Here is an 18,779-nt window from a genome sequence, read left to right as displayed (position 1 = left end):
TCCTCACTGAATGTAGGAAAGTTTGGCCCTGGCAAAACTAGAAGGTGACTGTAGGGATCAGCTTTTGGTCACTGTACTCTACCAAGCACTTAAATTCAGTGTTCTGCACACGGAATATGATCAATAAAGAGAAACAGCATGGCCTAATAGATGAATCATGGGCTTGGGAGTCAGAAGGACTTGGGTTCCAATCCCGGGTCCACCACTTGTCTCCTGTGTGACCTTGGACAAGTCGCTTAACTTCTCTGTGCCTCAGTTACCTCATCTGTAAAATGGAGATTAAAACCGCGAGCCCCATGTAGGACAGGGTCTGTCCAACGTGATCACCTTCTAATAATAATAATGATGGTATTTGTTAAGCACTTACTATGTGCCGCACACTAGGTAGATACAATCTAATCAGGTTGGACACAGTCCCTGTCCCACATGGGGCTCAGAGTCTTAATCCCCATTTTACAGATGGGGTAACTGAGGCCCACAGAAGCGAAGTGACTTGCCCAAGATCACACAGGAGACAACTGGTGGAATCGGGACTAGAACCCAGGACCTTCCAACTCCCGGGCCCATGTACTCTCCACTAGGCCATGCTGCTTCCCAGCGCTTAGCACAGTGCCTGGCACATACTAAGCACTTAAACACCATAAAAAAAATGAATACAACTGATTGATTGGTCAAAGGCTTCCGATGGTCTGCATCCCCAGTCACTAAGCGTAGGCCCAGAACCGGGGATGCTGTGGGCTTTTACCTCTTTTAACCTGTCCAGCTCGTTCTGGAGAGCTTGCTTGGATATCTCCACCTCAATGATCTGCTGTCGGAGAATCTCATTTTCATCTTCTGCTTTAGCTCGCTTTTCCTCTACACTCTCCAGTTCATGGTGCAGTCTGACAGATACATCTTTGGCTACCTGTGTAGAACACAATATGCATTATTATCATGCGGTGAACTTTGCACAGGAATGGGGTCTAACCAGGCCAGCTTTGAAAAGTCTGGCGATGGAAAATTGACACACACTGAACTGCATCAAGTAGCAAGAATGTCGGCAGTCCAAAAATATTTTCAAATAGATCACAGCATCCCCTTGAGAAATGTACTACTTCAGCTATTTCACATTAAACTGGGGCACTGGGTTGGAACACAATGTACAAGTTATCAAAGGAAGATATACATTTCTTGAGTTGACCTATTCAGAGACTGATTATTTTACAGCATTTCACTATGAATGTAGTTTTTAACCCAACCTCACCTGCCTTTTCAGTTAAGTTCTGAATGGAACTTAACTGTTTTCATGTCCTATTGGGAAAGAAAGTCGTACCCATTAAAATAATATTTCAAAAACCTAAGCTACAACAAAGCAGAAAGTTATGCGGGCCTTTGAGGAGATAAATTCCTTAATAATTGACAGCCTTGCAGCACTGGGGAAATCTACTTTTCATACTCTGGAAGACCCCCACACACATCACCATCTAAATGACACTTTTAACTGCTGAGCCTTTAAAATTTTACGGAACTGCAAAGGTCCTTCCCTGGTCTCATAATGAAAAATTAAATGGGATTTCACAAATGCTTTAGATATAAAAGTGGGAATAAATGCATAATCATTCAATAAACGGTCTAATATTTTAGACTATTTGACAACCTGTGAGTTCAAAGATTAAACAAAAATGGGAATGGAACTTCAAATTTCTCAGTGTCCCAGTTTCAGCTATTGGAATATGGAGAAAACCTGTACAAATTTTGTTTTTCCTCTATCTCCTCAATCTTAGGCATGAACAACATCACTAATGTCTCTCATGGCATTGTAAGAATTTCAGATTAAAGCATCTCGAAAAGAAAATCCTACTGCAAAACTTCACTATTTTTAACTAAAGAGGGGGTGGGTAATAAATCTAGTTTGAATGAGTAGATTATTTAAGTTGTAATGTAGAGTTAATACACTTTTAATAAAGTACAATGAGAAAGTCTCTGGCTCTCTCTCATTCCTTCATTCAATCGTATTTATTGAGTGCTTACTGTACGCAAAGCACTGTACTTAGTGCTTGGGAGAATACAGTATAACAATAGACACATTCCCTGCCCACAGTGAGCATACAGTCTCTCCCTTCTGGGTCAATTAATGCACTTGGATCTATGCCCTTTGGGCATTCGATGTCTGCTCCATACTCAGCCCCACAGCACTTATGTACATATCCACAAATTATTTATTTATGTCAATGTCTGTCTCCCCCTCTAGACTGTAAGTTAGTTGTGGGCAGGGAACGTTTATACAAACTCTGCTGCATTGTGCTCTCCCCAGTACTTAGCACAGTGTTCTGCACACAGTAAGTATGCAGTAAATGCCACTGAATGATTGATATGAATCCCAATGCAAGGTCAATGCAGAAGGGAGAGGGAGTAGGCCAAATGAGGGCTTAGTTGGAGAAGGTCTCTGAGAGGAGATGCAGTTTTAATAAAACACTGAAGGTGGTCTGTCGCATATGAAAGTTTCAGGCCAGAGTGCGGATGTAGGCAAGGGTTTGGTGGTGGGAAAGATACGATGGAGTTACAGTGAATAGGTGGAGCGAAGTGAGCAGGCTGGGTTGCAGCAGAAATTCAGTGAGGCAGGACAGGAGGGGGGAAAGTGGTAGAGTGCTTCAAAGACAATGGTAAGGGGTTTCTGTTTGATGTGGAGGGGATGGGCAACCACTAGCAGTTCTTGAGCAGTGGGGAATCATGGACTGAACTTTTTTTTTTAGAAAAATGATCCACGCAGCAGGGTGAAGAATGGACTGGAGTGGGGAGAGAGAGGAAACAGGGAAGTTAGCAAGGAGGCTGATCAATCAACCAATCACTGATATTTATTGAGTGCTTACTGTGTGCAGAGCACTGTACTAAGCACTTGGGATAGTACAACAGAGTTTGCAGTCAAATTCGCTGCCCATGACCAGCTTGCAGTCTAGAGGCTGATGCAGGAGGTCAGGAATATAAGTGCTTGGATCAGTGTGGTAGCAGTTTGGATAGAGAGGGAAGGGCAGATTTTAGTGATGTTTGGAAGGTAGAACTGACAGTTTGGTGACAGAATGAATACGTGACTCCAAGACTCTCTCCCTACTATCTGTCTTTGCTCCTCTCCAACTACAACCCAGGCCACACGCTTTGCTCCTCTTGCACCAACCTACTTACTCTTCCTCGATCTCATCTTTCACACCCTCCCTCCTACGTGGAGCTTCCTTCCACTTCACATCCAACAGAACACTACTGTCCCCTATTAAAATCCTATCGCTCCCAGGAAACCTTCCTTGACTCATCTTCCCTCCCTTCTTTATCTGGACCTCCTAAGCCTTTTTTATAAATCCGCCTCCCCACCACAGCAATTATGCACATATCCTTTCACTCTGTAAATACCATTGATTGATTGCCAAGTTCTTGCGGAGTCTTTGCCAAAGGCAGAACTGAGATGAGAAACCCAATCTCCTAAATCCATTGTACCAACAACAGGGCTAGCATACAGTTCTGCAGGGGCGTGGGTAGATCTCTGAGCCTTACTTTTCTGGCATCTCTACCAGTCTTCCTCTTTCTCTGACTGTCTTTTTAAATTGATCTTTAGGGCAGTTGGATTGATAGTCTTTCTTTGTATTTCTTCCCAAGAACGTCTCCCACAACCTCTGCATATTCTCCTGCCTCTGGTTAGCTGAGGCTTGGGCAACCAGTGTGTGTGTAGCAATTATTCTTCACTGACTATAATGTAACAGAGTGAGATTCTAACCATATGTGCCAAGGAGGCTGAAAAGACAGAGACATGACTTATGTTCTGTTCCTCGGTGTGTTTGCATAAAGACCGTTCCTCGCTGCTGCACTAAGGGAACTATCTCTATTTTCCATCTTGCCTCTTGGTAACCAAATCTTGATGATGATGATGAAAATAATAATAATAATAACATTAATAATAATAATGGCATTTGTTAAGCACTTACTACATGCCAGGCACTGTATTAAGCGCCGAGGTAGATACGAGCAAATCGGGTTGGGCACAATCCCTGTCCCATGTGAGGCTCACAGTCTCAATCCCTATTTTACAGATGAGGTAACTGAGGCCCAGAGAAGTGAAGTGACTTGCCCAAGGTCACACTACAGACAAATGGCAGAGCCGGGATTAGAACCCATGACCTTCTCACTCCCAGGCCCGTGCTCTATCCACTAGGCCATGTCTGATGAAGCCCTGGCTCAAGAACAGCATCCCCCTTTCTGACTGCTGCCCACCAAGTTGGCCTGCCTGCTGTGATGGTCTTTCAGCAGTCCATCCTATAGATTCCTAAATAATAATAATAATAATAGTATTTGTTAAACACTTCTTATGTGTCAAACACTGTTCTAAGTCCCGTGGTAGATACAAGCTACTCAGGTTGGACACAGTCTCTGTCCCACATAGGCTCAAAGTCTTAATCCCCATTTTACAGATAAGGGAACTGAGGCACAGAGAAGTTAAATGACTCGCTCAAGGTCACACAGCAGACAAGTCCAGAGCCGGTATTAAAACACAGGCACTTCTGACTCCCATGCCTATGCTCTATCCCCTAGGCTTCTCATTGGCATAACTCTAGGTCCTCCTCCATTAGAGTGCAACAAGAAGCTAGAAATGTCCGTACTCTGAAACTTATTTTGACTTTTAATTCCAAGGTCCAAAAAGGTTCGAGTGCCCTCCCACCCCAAGGGACAGGGATCAGGTCTAATTCCCACCTCCATATTCTTTCCCACTGCTTAGAAGAGTTCTCTGAACCCAGTAAGCACGTAATAAAGAGTAGGACGACTCAAGGCCCCCGCCTCACCTTTAGATCCTGCTCCAGACTTCTAATGAGCTCGCCATCCACCTGGCCCGTCTGAGCAACCTTCAGGCTCTTCTGCTCAGCTTTCCTGAGACGGTACTGCAGAATTCGGCAGTTTTTGTTTGCGTGGTCCAATTCCCGCCTGAGTTCCTGAAGCTGGTAAACATCTTCTTCTAAGTAGCTGTCTCGCATCTCTTCCATTTCAGCCCGGAGTTCATCCAGTTCATCCTATTGGGAGCCCAAACACAACAGTTGTTCAGGTCTATGCCATCAAAAAAAAAAAAAGAAAAATCACCAGAAATCCAGCTTATTAATAATAATTATTGTTATTATGGCATTTAATTGCTCACTATATGCCGGGCACTGTACTAAGCTCTGGGGTGGATGCAAGCAAATCGGGTTGGAGACAATCCCTGTCCCACGTGGGGCTCACAGTCTCAATCCCCATTTGACAGGTGAGGGAACTGAGGCCCAGAGAAGAGAAGTGACTTGCCCAAGGTCACACAGCAGGCAAGTGGCAGATCTGGGACTAGAACTTATGACCTTTTGACTCTCAAGCCCGTGCTCTAGCCACTACGCCATGCTGCTTCCCAAGATATATAAGCTCTACGGGCACTCCCCACACTAGATTTCCTACAGCAACCCAGCAGTAGGCTCTCTGGCTGTACAAGAAAGGATGAAAGCCATTATAACTCTCCCTCCATTCCCAGGTTAGCCACGAGTGACCCTAGAAATGATAAACAGTCCATGATTACCAGACCAAACCCTCAGAACCAATTATGCTGTAATTCTTTCCTCCCTCAAACAAATTAAGATGAAATTGGCACAGCACTGAGTCATGACCTTAAATTACAGTTTACTACTATCAGAACTATAGCACAGCCTCACGCTGTTTGGTACACAATCCTAAGCATGAAAACCTCTCTTTGCTTTGAATAACTCATACCACGTGGATTGCTCAAGTTTTTACTTTTTCATGGTATTTGTTAAGCACTTACTTTGTGCCAGACACTGTTCTAAGCACTGGAGTAGATATGAGCTAATCGGGTTGGACACAGTCCCTGTCATAGTCATTCATTCATTAATTCATTCATTCAATCGTATTTATTGAGGTCTTACTGTGTGCAGAACACTACTAAGCATTTGGAAAGTACAATTTGGCAACAGATACAGACAGTTCCTACACAATAAACTGGCTCTCAGTCTAGAGGTGGGAGACAGACAACAAAATAAAACAAGTAGACGGGTGTCAATACCATCAGAATAAACAGAATTATAACTATATACACATCATTAATGAAATAGAGTAATAAATATGAACAAATATACACAAGTGCTGTGGGGAGGGGAAGAGGGTAGGGCAGAGGGAGGGAGGGGGGCGATGGGGAGAGGAGGAGGAGAGGAAAAGGGGGGCTCAGTCTGGGAAGGCCTCCTGGAGGAAGTGAGCTCTCAGTAGGGCTTTGAAGGGAAGAAGAGAGCTAGTTCGGCGGATGTGTGGAGGGACGGCATTCCAGGCCAGAGGTAGGGTGGGGGCCAGGGGTCGATGTCAGGACAGGTGAGAACGAGGCACGGTGACGAGGTTAGCGGCAGAGGAGCGGAGTGTGTGGGTTGGGCTGTAGAAGGAGAGAAGGGACGTGAGGTAGGAGTGGGCAAAGCTCTGAAGCTGAGAGTGAGGAGTTTTTGCTAGATTCGAAGGTTGATAGGCAACCACTGGAGAAGGGGAGTGACATGCCCAGAGCATTTCTGTAGAAAGGTAATCCTGGGGGAGAGACAGGAGGATGGGAGATCAGAGAGCAGGCTGATGCAGTAATCCAGTCGGGATAGGATGAGAGATTGAACCAACAAGGTGGCGGTTTGGAAGGAGAGGAAAGAATGGACCTTGGCGATGTTGTGGAGGTGAGAACAGCAGGTTTTGGTGACAGATTGGACGTGTAATAATAATAATAATAATAGTGATGGCATCTGTTAAACGCTTACTATGTGCAAAGCACTGTTCTAAGCGCTGGGGGGGATACAATGTGATCAACTTGTCCCACGTGGGGCTCACAGTCTTAATCCCCATTTTTACAGATGAGGGAACTGAGACAGAGAATTTTAGAGGCTTGCCCAGTGTCATACAGCAGACACATGGTGGAGCAGGGATTAGAACCCAGGTCCTTCTGACTCCAGGCCCGTGCTCCATCCACTCACGTTTCTCTACTGAGAACCTAACTATGCCACCTGAGGATGCTCTCAGCAGCATGGCCAAGTGGTAAGAGCACGGGTTTGGGAATCAGAGGATGTGGTTTCTAATCCTGGTCCACCACTTGTCTGCTGCATGACCTTGGGCAAGTCACTTCACTTCTCTGTGCCTCAGTTACCTCATCTGTAAAATGGGGATTAAGACCGTGAGCACCATGTGGGACATGGACTTTGTCCAACCAGATTAGCTTGTATCTACCCTAGCATTTAGAACTGTGCTTGGCACAAAGTAAGTGCTTAACAAATAACATAGTTATTATCTTCCCTTACGGATGTGCAGGCTTTGGCTCCTCCTCCTCCCCATTTTTTCTTCTGCATTGAGAGGCCTGAAACCCACAAATACAACCCAAACCCTTTGTGGAGCGGGGAGGGGTTAAAGAGGAGACGCTGAAGAGGATTCAGGCATAAACAGATTATTGCATTACACCCTCAACACCATTACCGGTAGTTGTCTCAATTCTAAATTATCCCTCGCCAACTCATTTGGAGTAGTTCTGAGTAGGCACAAGTTTCACTGAGACTTGGAAGAATATGTCATAAAGAAGAAAGATTAAGGGCTGGAATGCATTTGCTAAGAGTGGGATTTCATGTGGTTAAAATGTACCAGGATTAGGATAATCTCCCCATTCCTTTCATCACTGCCAACTGACGATTTCAAGATAAAGCTCTGTCACACACCTGGTTCCTTCCGGACAAACCATTATACTGCTATTCAGTGGCTCTAGGCTTCTTATGGTTGCTTGTTAATGCTTCTCTCAATTTACAGGAGGGAGATTTCAATGGTAGCAAAATACACCCCAAATTCTCCTAAATTAAATCTTCCTGGAAGGCTGGCATTTGAACTGCCAAATTATATTGAAGAATCTTTTTGGGCTTTAAAGGGTAAACACAGAAGGCTTAATAAATTAGTAAGATACTTGGAAAAACATTATAGAACACTGCAGTTTCATTGCACTGGTATGTTTTTTCCAGTCCATGTTGTGGCCTGGGCTGAAAATTTTCCAGAAGGAGCAGCTACCATCCTTTTCTCTCCAGGTTGTAATTTTCCTTCTTCTGTTCAGGTCGTTTTGGCACAACAAATGACCCATTTAATGCCCTGAAACTTGATTTGGGAATCTAGTTCAAATGGATCACCCAATTGGACAGGATTTACAATTTCCCCAAATAGATGAATAATTGAAATATTCTGTGTTGCACCTCTGGGAGCACATGTAAAATTACGGTAATGACCAAAGGATATCTAATGGAAAGGATCAAATGGTGCTGGATTTTATACTTCGAAAAATTAAAGTTTAAGCTCATTTTGGACAGGGAACATACTGACCGACTCTGCTGTACAGTACTCTCCCAAAGCACAATAAGTACTCAATAAATAACACAGATTGATTAAGTGTGATTGATTGTCCCTCTAGATGTAGGCTCCTTGTGGGCAGGGAATGTGTCTGTTTTACTGCTGCATTGTACTCTCCCAAGCACTTAGATAACAGTGCTCTGCACACATTAAGTGGTCAATAAATGTGATTGATTGAATGCGAAAATTAGAACGGACTCCGTGGGAAAGTATTTACCTGACTGTATAGGGCTAAATTATTATTCCCATTTTACAGATAGAGAAGTTAAGAATCCGCCAGCTATTAACAAGCTGGGACTAGTCATCTGCCATCTAGTCCAATGGACCCAAATCCCTAGGTCACATCGCTACTGACTACCTATCATCAGGAGCCAGGTGGATAAGAGCCAAACCAATTTAAGAAGATAGAAACCGATAGAACGAACCTGGGGCAGCAATCCGCAATGGGAATCGGAATACCTGAGTTCCATCAGGTCCAGGCTCTTCCCTCTAAGCATCAGAAGACCTGGGTTCTATTCCCAGTTTTGTCAATTGCCTGCTGTGTGACCTTAGGCAAGTCACTTAACTTCACCGTGCCTCAGTTTACTTGCCTGTAAAATGGGAATTAAATACCTGTACTCCCTCCTACTTAGACTGTGAGTCCAGTGTAGAATGGGACTGTGTCCAACTTGTATCTATCCCAGTGCTTGACAAATAGTGAGAACAAATACCATTATTATTATTATTATTTTGTTTTCAGTAGCTTGTCAGGGCCTGAGCACCCTTACTCCTGCTTCTTCCCTTTGCCCTTTCTCCTTTCGCCAAAGGAAGATGTGTGTATTGCTTAAGAAGGGAGGGTTTTCTACCTAGCTGCAAGTTCAGCATGGAGTCAGGAAGGATCAGCCAAGAACCGATTGAGTATCCTTATTTCTGCCGCCTGCCATTCCCCCAGTCCCCTCCTCCAACAAATATCGCCTGCCCCTTGCCTATAGGACTGTTATGCTCATGAGAATAAAACATACATTTTAGGCTTTAAGTGCTGCAGAAAGTGTGGCAAAAAGCTGAATTATTACTCCTTTAAATCACGGTAAATTTAAGCCCTGTGCCCTCAGATCAGACAATCCCTAACCCTCATTCATTCATTCATTCATACAATCACATTTATTGAGCGCTTACTGTGTGCAGAGCACTGTACTAAGCGCTTGGGAAGTACAAGTTGGCAACATATAAAGATGGTCCCTACACAACAAGGGGCTCACAGTCTAGAAGGGGGAGACAGACAACAAAACAAAACACGTGGACTGGTGTCATCAGAATAAACAGAAATAAAGCTAGATGCACATCATTAACAAAATAAATAGAATAGGAAATATGTACAAGTAAAATAGAGTAATAACTCTGTACAAACATATATACACGTGCTGTGGGGAGGGGAAGGAGGCAGGGCAGGGGGGATGGGGAGGATAGGGCTCACGATCCAAGAGGAACGAAGATCAGTCCTCATTTTTCAGATGAGAAAAAGAAAGCTCAAAAACTTGCCCAAAGTCACGCATTAAGGCATTTGTCAAGTGCTTACTATGTGCCACGCACTGTCCTATGAGCTGGGGGAGATACAAGGTTATCAGCTTGTCCCACATGGGACTCACAATCTTAATCCCCATTTTACAGATGAGGGAACTGAGGCACAGAGAAGTGAAGTGACTTGCCCGAAGTCACCCCTCTGACAAGTGGTGGAGCTGGGATTAGAACCCACAACCTCTAACAGTGCTTGGCACATAGTAAGAGCTTAACAAATACCATCATTATTATATTATTAAAGCCAACGTTTCTGGAATTTGAAGTCAGGTGTTCCGGCTCCCAGCCTCCTGTTCTCCCCACTAGACCTTGCTGCCTCTCTAATTTATGAAATCTCTCCCACAAATCAGCAAGGCCCAAAAATCCCTTGAAGACGCTTTTACTATTATAACACAGAGCTCAGCTGAAACTCAGAATCCTTTTGGGCAAAAAGTGCATCATCTTTTCCCTCCATGGACATTTCCTCCAGGATTGGCAACCCACCCATAAAACAAGAATGTGATCTTCCTGACCCTGTTCTTCACGCTGCGGGATTACCTTAATTAGTTAGCGTGGGAGATTAGCCCCTGGACCAGTACACGTGGGCAGAGGGCTGTGTGTGTGTTTTATGCTGCTTTCGCTATCTTTGTCACTCTTGTAGCATTTTCCAAGAATGGACGGAGGTGAGGCTCTGCATCTTGTTAATTGGATCAAGCAGCTTCTTTTGCGGACTTTTAGTGTACTTCTGGGCAGAAACTCAGAGAGGGTCTATCATCGGAGCTGATCTTTCACGGACTTCCAAGGACACTAAGTACGCAAGACTCTGAGAGAAGACCCTCCCCCTGCCTCCAAGTCCTGGTGTGGAAACAAAATGTAAATATATGTCCCGGCCTTTCCCTAGCGGTTGGGAGACTGGTTTACTTTGGGATACAGGAATTAAAAAAAAAAAAATAGATAAAGCAAACAACCTTGGCCACACTCCCGGACAGAATTTTTCAACAGTAGCATTTTTCTGCTATTATGATCATCGACTTTACTAAATCACTAGTACATTGAATTATCTGCTGCTCAAATAATGATTGCAAATTGTTTGTTGCCACAGGCCCGTGGGGCCGCTGTGTACAGGGCAAACATGTATCTCAGTGTTCTCTTTTATTCAAAAAATAGGTAGCCAGGGCAGCCAGCAATCCCGATGTTAGCTGCGGGAAAGAATGATCTGTAGGTGGGTGGGAAACATGGGAGTTAAATCCCAATAAGATACGAAACGCCTTGGCAGCTAGATACCAGCCCACCTCGTTTGTAGACTAGATGGCCAAAATTTGGGCCATCATTTCACGTCTAAGTCATACAAAACTTGGACTTAAAAGGAGAGGGAACTAGAGAAAGAGGCCAATCAGTCACATTTTAATATCACTCCTTATGCAGGCTACAATTCGGAACTCTGCAGCAAGAAAGAAAAATGGTGTTATTCATACTTACAAAAATCTCACCAGAAATGCAAAATAAAAAGTGCTGCTATGGACTGGTAGGAATGGCCTAGTAAGCGAATATTAGGCAAGGTTTAGCTATGTGATCTGCGTGGCTATGGAGGGTCTATGGCTTTGTGTCTTGGCAGGGTGAATTCAAATTTTAATGAACCAGAAGCACATCTGAAGTTCTGACCAGGTGTTCTAATTTAGAAACATTTGCATTTCAAAAAGAAAAAAAACAAAAACAAACCTAAAAGTAAGACTCCTTTTCTATTTAACTGTTTAAGTAAAATTTTTAAATTTTTTTAAAGTCTCTTCAGAAACATCTTTAGAGACTTTCCAAGGAAATGAAAAAGAGTGATAGAAGGGGAAAAGATACACTGCCATAGTTGCGGTGTGTGTAGAATTTGCTATGGGTGATTCCTTGTTACTGTTCTCAGGTACATCGGTGGTGACCCATTATGTAATTAAAAGGGGAATTTAACTGTAACCAAACATCGATTTTATTCCCTTGTTAATTATAAATCCTCAAAGTAAGGACTCGAGAATGAGACTGTCAACCCAGACTCCTTCCCAGCAAAGAGCATATTAAATCTCACTGCGGGCACCGAATTAGTAAAGTGCTGTTAACATGTGTTAGATGGGGGAAGTCAAGCTGAAAATTTGTTTATTTCAATATTTATGAGAACCTGAAAGAAGGCAGTTTTGATTTTGTAAATTTATAAAACAACCCCTGCCCCTAAAACAAGTCCTCAGAATTCCACCTAATACCACTTCCTTTTCCATAAATTTCCTTTAATGGCCCACCATTTAAAAAGTGGGAACAGTCATCTGGCATTATCCGACAAATAGTGTGGTCTACCGGGAGCTTCAGACAAACTATTCTCCCACAGAATATACAAATAGCCCACTTCATTTCCCCCTGGACAACAGCAATGTTTTCAGCAGAGCCACAGCTGTGACTAACAAGGCAGAGGGACCTGCTAGCATTGTTTACCAAACTGATTTTCATTTCAACAGCTGATGGACTGCAGGCCTGTGCAGTAAGCTACACGATGGTGATGCCAAGGATTATTACGGCTATTCTTTGACTTGACTAATACAGATTAGGTGTGGAAAGGAGCGTGTTGGCAAGGGATTGGGAATAACGTCTATTCTAATCAACCTCAAATCTATATTAGTTCTTGCAAAACAAAGGGGGAAGGGAGAGGAGCACAAAGAAACGTTGTTACCACTCACACCTGCCTAGCAGAGATTTTGCTCCATCCAAACAAGGTGGGGATTCTGCACAGGCAACAGCGGGGTAAAAGTCCTCATCCAGAGACTCTCTCTGAATCATTGCCAATACCCCAGACATTCAAATTAAAAGGGCTAGGGTGAATAGCCAGTCAGACATGAAATAAAACCAGGGGAAAGATGAGGACCCAAATGGTTCTGGTTTGGAGTGGACAGGGTTTTTCCCTACTGCTAACAGCATAAGAAAAAAAAACCCCACCAGAGCCAAAAGCAGTGGTGAGGGCAAGCCAGCCCTGTTAAAGGGCATATTCTGAAGGGGCCTGTTGGCACTAGTGCAGAGACTATTAACATTCAGCTCATTTTAAAAAATATGTCACTGAGGACGGTAACAGAAGAAATGCTGAATCTTTTTTTCGATGTTTAGTTGAGTGTCCACACGTGAAAGATGCCATGCAGATCCAAGGCACTGTTGGGGGTGAGGAAGAAGCATATACTGAGGCTTTTTGCCCCATGTGTACATAAAGGTTTGACTTGTTTTGAATCCTAAAACTGGGAGAATTTGAATACTCGGTTTCAGTTCCTTACCTTGTCCTCTAAATACCTACGCGTTTATAAGAAGGATTGGAATTAATCTGCAGTAAACAAAAGGACAGAAAATTCCAAATAATTTTACTTTGGGCTTTTTCCATCGTTAAACGGGGGGTGGAAAGGACACGATATTGTGGAAAGCAGTCCAAAAGAGCTTCTTTGCATCACCGGTCATTCAATTCAACATTTTTGGTTCCTAGCTGATGAACCACACAGAGGTCTTCTATTTGAAAGTCAGTTCAAAACTAATTATCCCCACCCCCCAGGGATCTGTTGATATTCTTTGGCTTGATTTCTCATGTGGCCAACCCAGCTTAAGCTGTTGGGACATACTGCGAAATAATGTCAAGACTATTGCCTTAGGAAGCAATGAGCTACACTACAAGATAACAGTCTAACTGGGTTTCCCAGACTAAAATTCCTGGACAAGAGAGGCCAGTTAAAGACAATCAGTGATTATGTGTTCTCCCACTAGATTTCACACTTGAAAATGGTTGGATGCTAGAAGAAAAACATGCAGAGTTCCCAAAAAGGACTATACTTTTCTTCAACAGATACTACCTGATCGACTCAACCCAACTTCATCCCCTGGTCAAGAAAACATACATATTCACTTAGCTACAGAGTCTACTCATATAATTTGCACATGAAAAAAAATGACGTTTCGGAAAAGCATCTCTTTTGGTCTTTAATATTGATGAGTGCTTACACAGGGGCATACTGTATGTAGGCATTCACTGCCACTTCAGAAAAAAATAGTACTGCAGGCGGATTTTTCTAGTGGTATTCCAAAAGAAACTGAAGACAAATATCTAATAGAAATAAACACTCGATCATTTATCAGATTGAATTAGGCTGGTTTAAATCATCTTCCCATAGTTCTCTCCTCCTATAAATGGGAGAGGATAGGAAATGGGATATTAGTGAATTGGCATTAGACTATACACTTTAGAGAAAACGGCAACTGAACATCATTCTCAAGAAATTAGCCAATTCCATTGGGATTTATCTAGTCACTTTATTTAATGCTGACAGCTCCTTATAGCACCAACTCCAACTAAATAAGGTAGGAGGTGGGGATGGGAAGACGGGATGGGGAGAGAGAGAGAAACAAAGTCACTACAGGAGTAGAGAGGTTGAAAACATTCTGCACCCATAAAAGGGTCAATGCAAAACGTTCTGTCATTAAAAGAATATCCTGGGCATAAAAATACGCCTACAACCAGATTCTCAAAAACAATAACTACTTCTCTTTCTGTTGGCCCAATTTTGTGGAAAAAAATGCTAAGGGAAGGACACAAGTGTTCTCAAGAATAAATCTGGGAAATATGTGGGATTGCTTAAAAAATAAATGAAGGAGTTACTGCAGTTGGCAAGTTACAATACAAGAAGTATCAAATATGGTTGAGGATAGAGAGCGTAGCATCTGAACCTTGCGACATAAAGTAACTCATGGCCTATGTGGGAAGACGAACTAGTCAAAACCAAGTACAACCACCATTTTCCCATCATCACTATTTACACACGTTATTCTCTCCCTCTCTCAGCCCACTTTACGAGTTCCTTCATAGACGGAATGGCTCCTCTTGGCCTATCCTGCTCGGCACCATTAGAAGCTCAGCTCTGAAAGGCCAGGCCTCGGCTGTGGTGGGAAAGCAAGCCTGTCTGCCTCGGCCCCTCAGGGTCTCCGGGAAGAGAAGGTTGTGTCAACGGTTGACATTACTCCTACCCGGCAACAGGATATGAAAAAAGACAATCCAACCCAGATGGACCTACACGTCCAGATCGAAGCTTCTGCAACCTAGAACTTGCTTTGGTCAGAAATTCAAGAACTCGGATGTGTGACCTAGTCTTGACAGACGCCAGCCCAGGCCACGACTCCCCAGATATTTCCATCACTGATCACACAATTCCAGAGAGTAACAGATTAGTAGCAGCAATGACTTCAGTGGGAAAATAAATCCATTTTCTCAACTAACTGAAGCCCTAAGAGATTAGGACAGCGGTAACAATTTAACTAAGCCTCCTTTACTCCTCCCCATCTGAACTGCTTACAGGTGACATGGTTTATGCAAATATACAAGGCCACCAGTTTCCACTGGTCTGGCTCGCTACTACCCAGAAATTGCTATGGCGACAGAGTCAGTGCTGGGTTATGGTGTGTTTTCAAGAATGTTGAAAATACAAAAGTTTCAAAGAACATGACTAAGGGCAAACTGAGGCAGCCAGCCATGTCCTGAAAACTACCAAGGGAAACCCATCTAAGTTCATTCATTCATTCATTCAATCGTATTTATTGAGCGCTTACTGAGTGCAGAGCACCGTACTAAGCGCTTGGGAAGTATAAGTTGGCAACATATAGAGACGGTCCCTACCCAACAGTGGGCTCACAGTCTAGAAGGGGGAGACAGAGAACAAAACAAAACATATTAACAAAATAAAATAAATAGAATAAATATGTACAAATAAAATAAATAAATAAAACAGTTCTTCCTGAAAACAGTGTCTCTGGTCCAGCAGTTTTACTGCACACAAGGTGTCTGCCCTCAGCCCAGCCAGCCCAGTTTTGGAGCCCCAGAGCTGTTGCTGTCCCATTCAGGATGACCCCCGCCCTTGCCCTGGCCTTGGGTCAATACTTGGGTCGAAACAGCGTGGCTCAGTGGAAAGAGCCCGGGCTTGAGGGTCAGAGGACATGGGTTCTAATCCCAGCTCCACTACTTGTCTGCTGTGTGACCTTGGGCAAGCCACTTCACTTCTCTGTGCCTCAGAGACCTCATTTGTAAAATGGGGATGAAGACTGTGAGCCCCACGTGGGACAACCTGATTACCTTGTATCTATCCCAATGCTGAGAACAATGTGTGGCACACGGTAAGCGGTTAACAAATACCATCATTATTATTAGTAGTAGTAATAGTAATTATTACTGGGAGCAGAAGAGGGAGGAAGGGAGTGGGATTCTGGCAGCCAAATGAGACCCCACAACTCTACCGCCCCTCCCTCCTAGAAGGGGCTGATCCAGATTGTGGGTAGGAAAGGCCCCTGTTTATCGTCGTATTGTACTTTCCCAAGCGCTTAGTACAGTGCTCTGCACACAGTAAGCGCTCAATAAATACGACTGAATTAATTCTGCACACAGTCAGCGTTCAATAAATACAACTGAATGAAAGAAGGAATGTATGAATGAATAAAGGGAGGAAAGAGAAAGAGACCCTCTTCCGGACTGAAGTTTGTGCAAAATGGACAGCTCCCTTCGGGTGCACCCTGAGGTCTTCTCATTCCTCGTTGGGGAAGGAAAGAAAATGCACATTTTGGGGCTGGAGGATTGGAGGGAAATCTCCCTTTCTCTTCTCCAAAGCGATTTTGGCAGCTACCGACTCGACCCCAGATAACCCCGGGAGATTTTGAGTTCCTGCGGCGGCGGCGGGCCCTCCCTACAATCCACCCCAGCGCTTACGTGGCTTAGCGGAAAGAGCCCGGGTTGGGAGTCAGAGGATGTGGGTTCTAATCCCCACTCTGCTACGTGTCTGCTGTGTCACCTTGGGCACGTCACATCACTTCTCTGGGTCTCAGTTCCCTCACCCCTAAAATGGGGATGAAGACTGCGAGCCCCACGTGGGCCAATCTCTTTACTTTGTATCCACTCCAGCACTTAGAACAGTGCGAGGCACAGAGTAAACCTTTAACAAACACCATCATCATCATCAGTAGTAGTAGTGCCTGGCACATAGTTAAGCGCTTAATAATAATAATGAAGATGATGAGGGTATTTGTTAAGTGCTATGTGCCAAGCACTGTTCTAAGCGCTGGGATAGATCCAAGGTAATCAGGTTTTCCCACATGGGGTGGCGGGTGGGGGGTGGTGTCACAGTCTTCATCCCCATTTTCCAGATGAGGTCACCGAGGCCCAGAGCAGTTAGGTGACTCGCCCCAGCTCCCACATCAGGAAAGTGGCGGAGCTGGGATTAGAACCCACGTCCCCTTTTAGACTCCCCCCCTTTTAGACTGTGAGCCCACTGTTGGGTAGGGACTGTCTCTATATGTTGCCGACTTGTACTTCCCAAGCGCTTAGTACAGTGCTCTGCACACAGTAAGCGCTCAATAAATACGATTGATGATGATGATGACGTCCTCTGACTCTCAAGCCCGGGCCCTTTAAGCAATACTATTCAATATCAGAATGGACAATTATGACCATTCATTCAATCGTCTTCATTGGGCGCTTACTGTGGGCCGAGCACTGGACTAAGCGCTTGGGAAGTACAATTCGGCAACATTCATTCAATCATCTTTATTGGGCGCTTACTGGGTGCAGAGCACTGTATTACACGCTTGGGAAGTACAATTCAGCAACATTCATTCAATCGCCTTTATTGGGCGCTTACTGTGTGCAGAGCACTGCACTAAGCGCTTAGGAAGTACAATTCGGCAACATTCATTCAATCGCCTTTATTGGGTGCTTACTGTGTGCACAGCACTGTACTAAGCGCTTAGGAAGTACAATTCGGCAACATTCATTCAATCGTTTTTATTGGGTGCTTACTGTGTGCAGAGCACTGTACTACGTGCTTAGGAAGTACAATTCGGCAACATTCATTCAGTCGTCTTTATTAGGCGCTTACTGTATGTAGAACACTGTATAAGCGCTTGAGAAGGACCAATTGTTAACATATAGAGACGGCCCCTTCCCAACCACGGGGTCGCAGTCTTTGAGGGGGGGGGGGGCGCTTTGGGATCCAGGACCGAGGTGCAGGGGGGGACGGACCCCGCCGGCGTGCACCATAATAATAATAATAATAATAATGATGGCATTTATTAAGCGCTTACTATGTGCAAAGCACTGTTCTAAGCGCTGGGGAGGTTACAAGGTGATCAGGTTGTCCCCCGGGGGGCTCACAGTCTTCATCCCCATTTTACAGATGAGGGAACTGAGGCCCATTCATTCATTCAATCGTATTTATTGAGCGCTTACTGTGTGCAGGACACTGTGCTAAGCGCTTGGGAAGTACAAGTCGGCGACCTATAGAGACGGCCCCTACCCAACAGCGGGCTCACAGTCTAGAAGGGGGAGACAGACAACAAAACAAAACATATTAACAAAATAATATAAATAGAATAATACCTATGTGGCTCAGTGGAAAGATCATGGGCTCTGGAGTCGGAGGTCATGGGTTCGAATCCCGACTCCGCCACATGTCTGCTGTGTGACCTTGGGCAAGTCACTTAACTTCTCTGAGCCTCAGTTACCTCATCTGTAAAATGGGGATTAAGACTGTGAGCTCCACGTGGAACAACTTGATCACCCTGTATCCCCCCCAGAGCTTAGAACAGTGCTCTGCACATAGTAAGCGCTTAACAAATGCCATCATTATTATTATTATTATTATTATATGTACAAGTAAAATAGAGTAATAAATCTGTACAAACAAATATACAGGTGCTGTGGGGAGGGGGTGGGGAGGGCGAGGAGGAGGAGAGGAAGGAGGGGGCTCAGTCTGGGAAGGCCTCCTGGAGGAGGTGAGCTCTCAGAGAAGTGACTTGCCCAAAGTCACCCAGCTGACAGC

The 18,779-nt window shown here is 44.2% G+C and overlaps 1 protein-coding gene across 1 annotated transcript in view; it reads right to left on the bottom strand.

The window, feature by feature from the left end:
• The window catches only part of MTCL1 (microtubule crosslinking factor 1), a 187,134-nt gene that overhangs the window by 161,065 nt on the left and 7,290 nt on the right, over positions 1-18,779 (bottom strand). Inside the window, 2 exon segments of the mRNA XM_038746495.1 lie at positions 746-904; positions 4,803-5,027. Coding sequence (XP_038602423.1) covers positions 746-904; positions 4,803-5,027 — 384 coding nt within the window.

Source organism: Tachyglossus aculeatus, chromosome 5, assembly GCF_015852505.1.
Source record: "Tachyglossus aculeatus isolate mTacAcu1 chromosome 5, mTacAcu1.pri, whole genome shotgun sequence".
NCBI classification, from domain to species: Eukaryota; Metazoa; Chordata; class Mammalia; order Monotremata; family Tachyglossidae; genus Tachyglossus; species Tachyglossus aculeatus.
The sequence above is the reverse complement of the archived record's forward strand: the minus strand, read 5'-3'. Positions and strand labels throughout refer to the sequence as shown.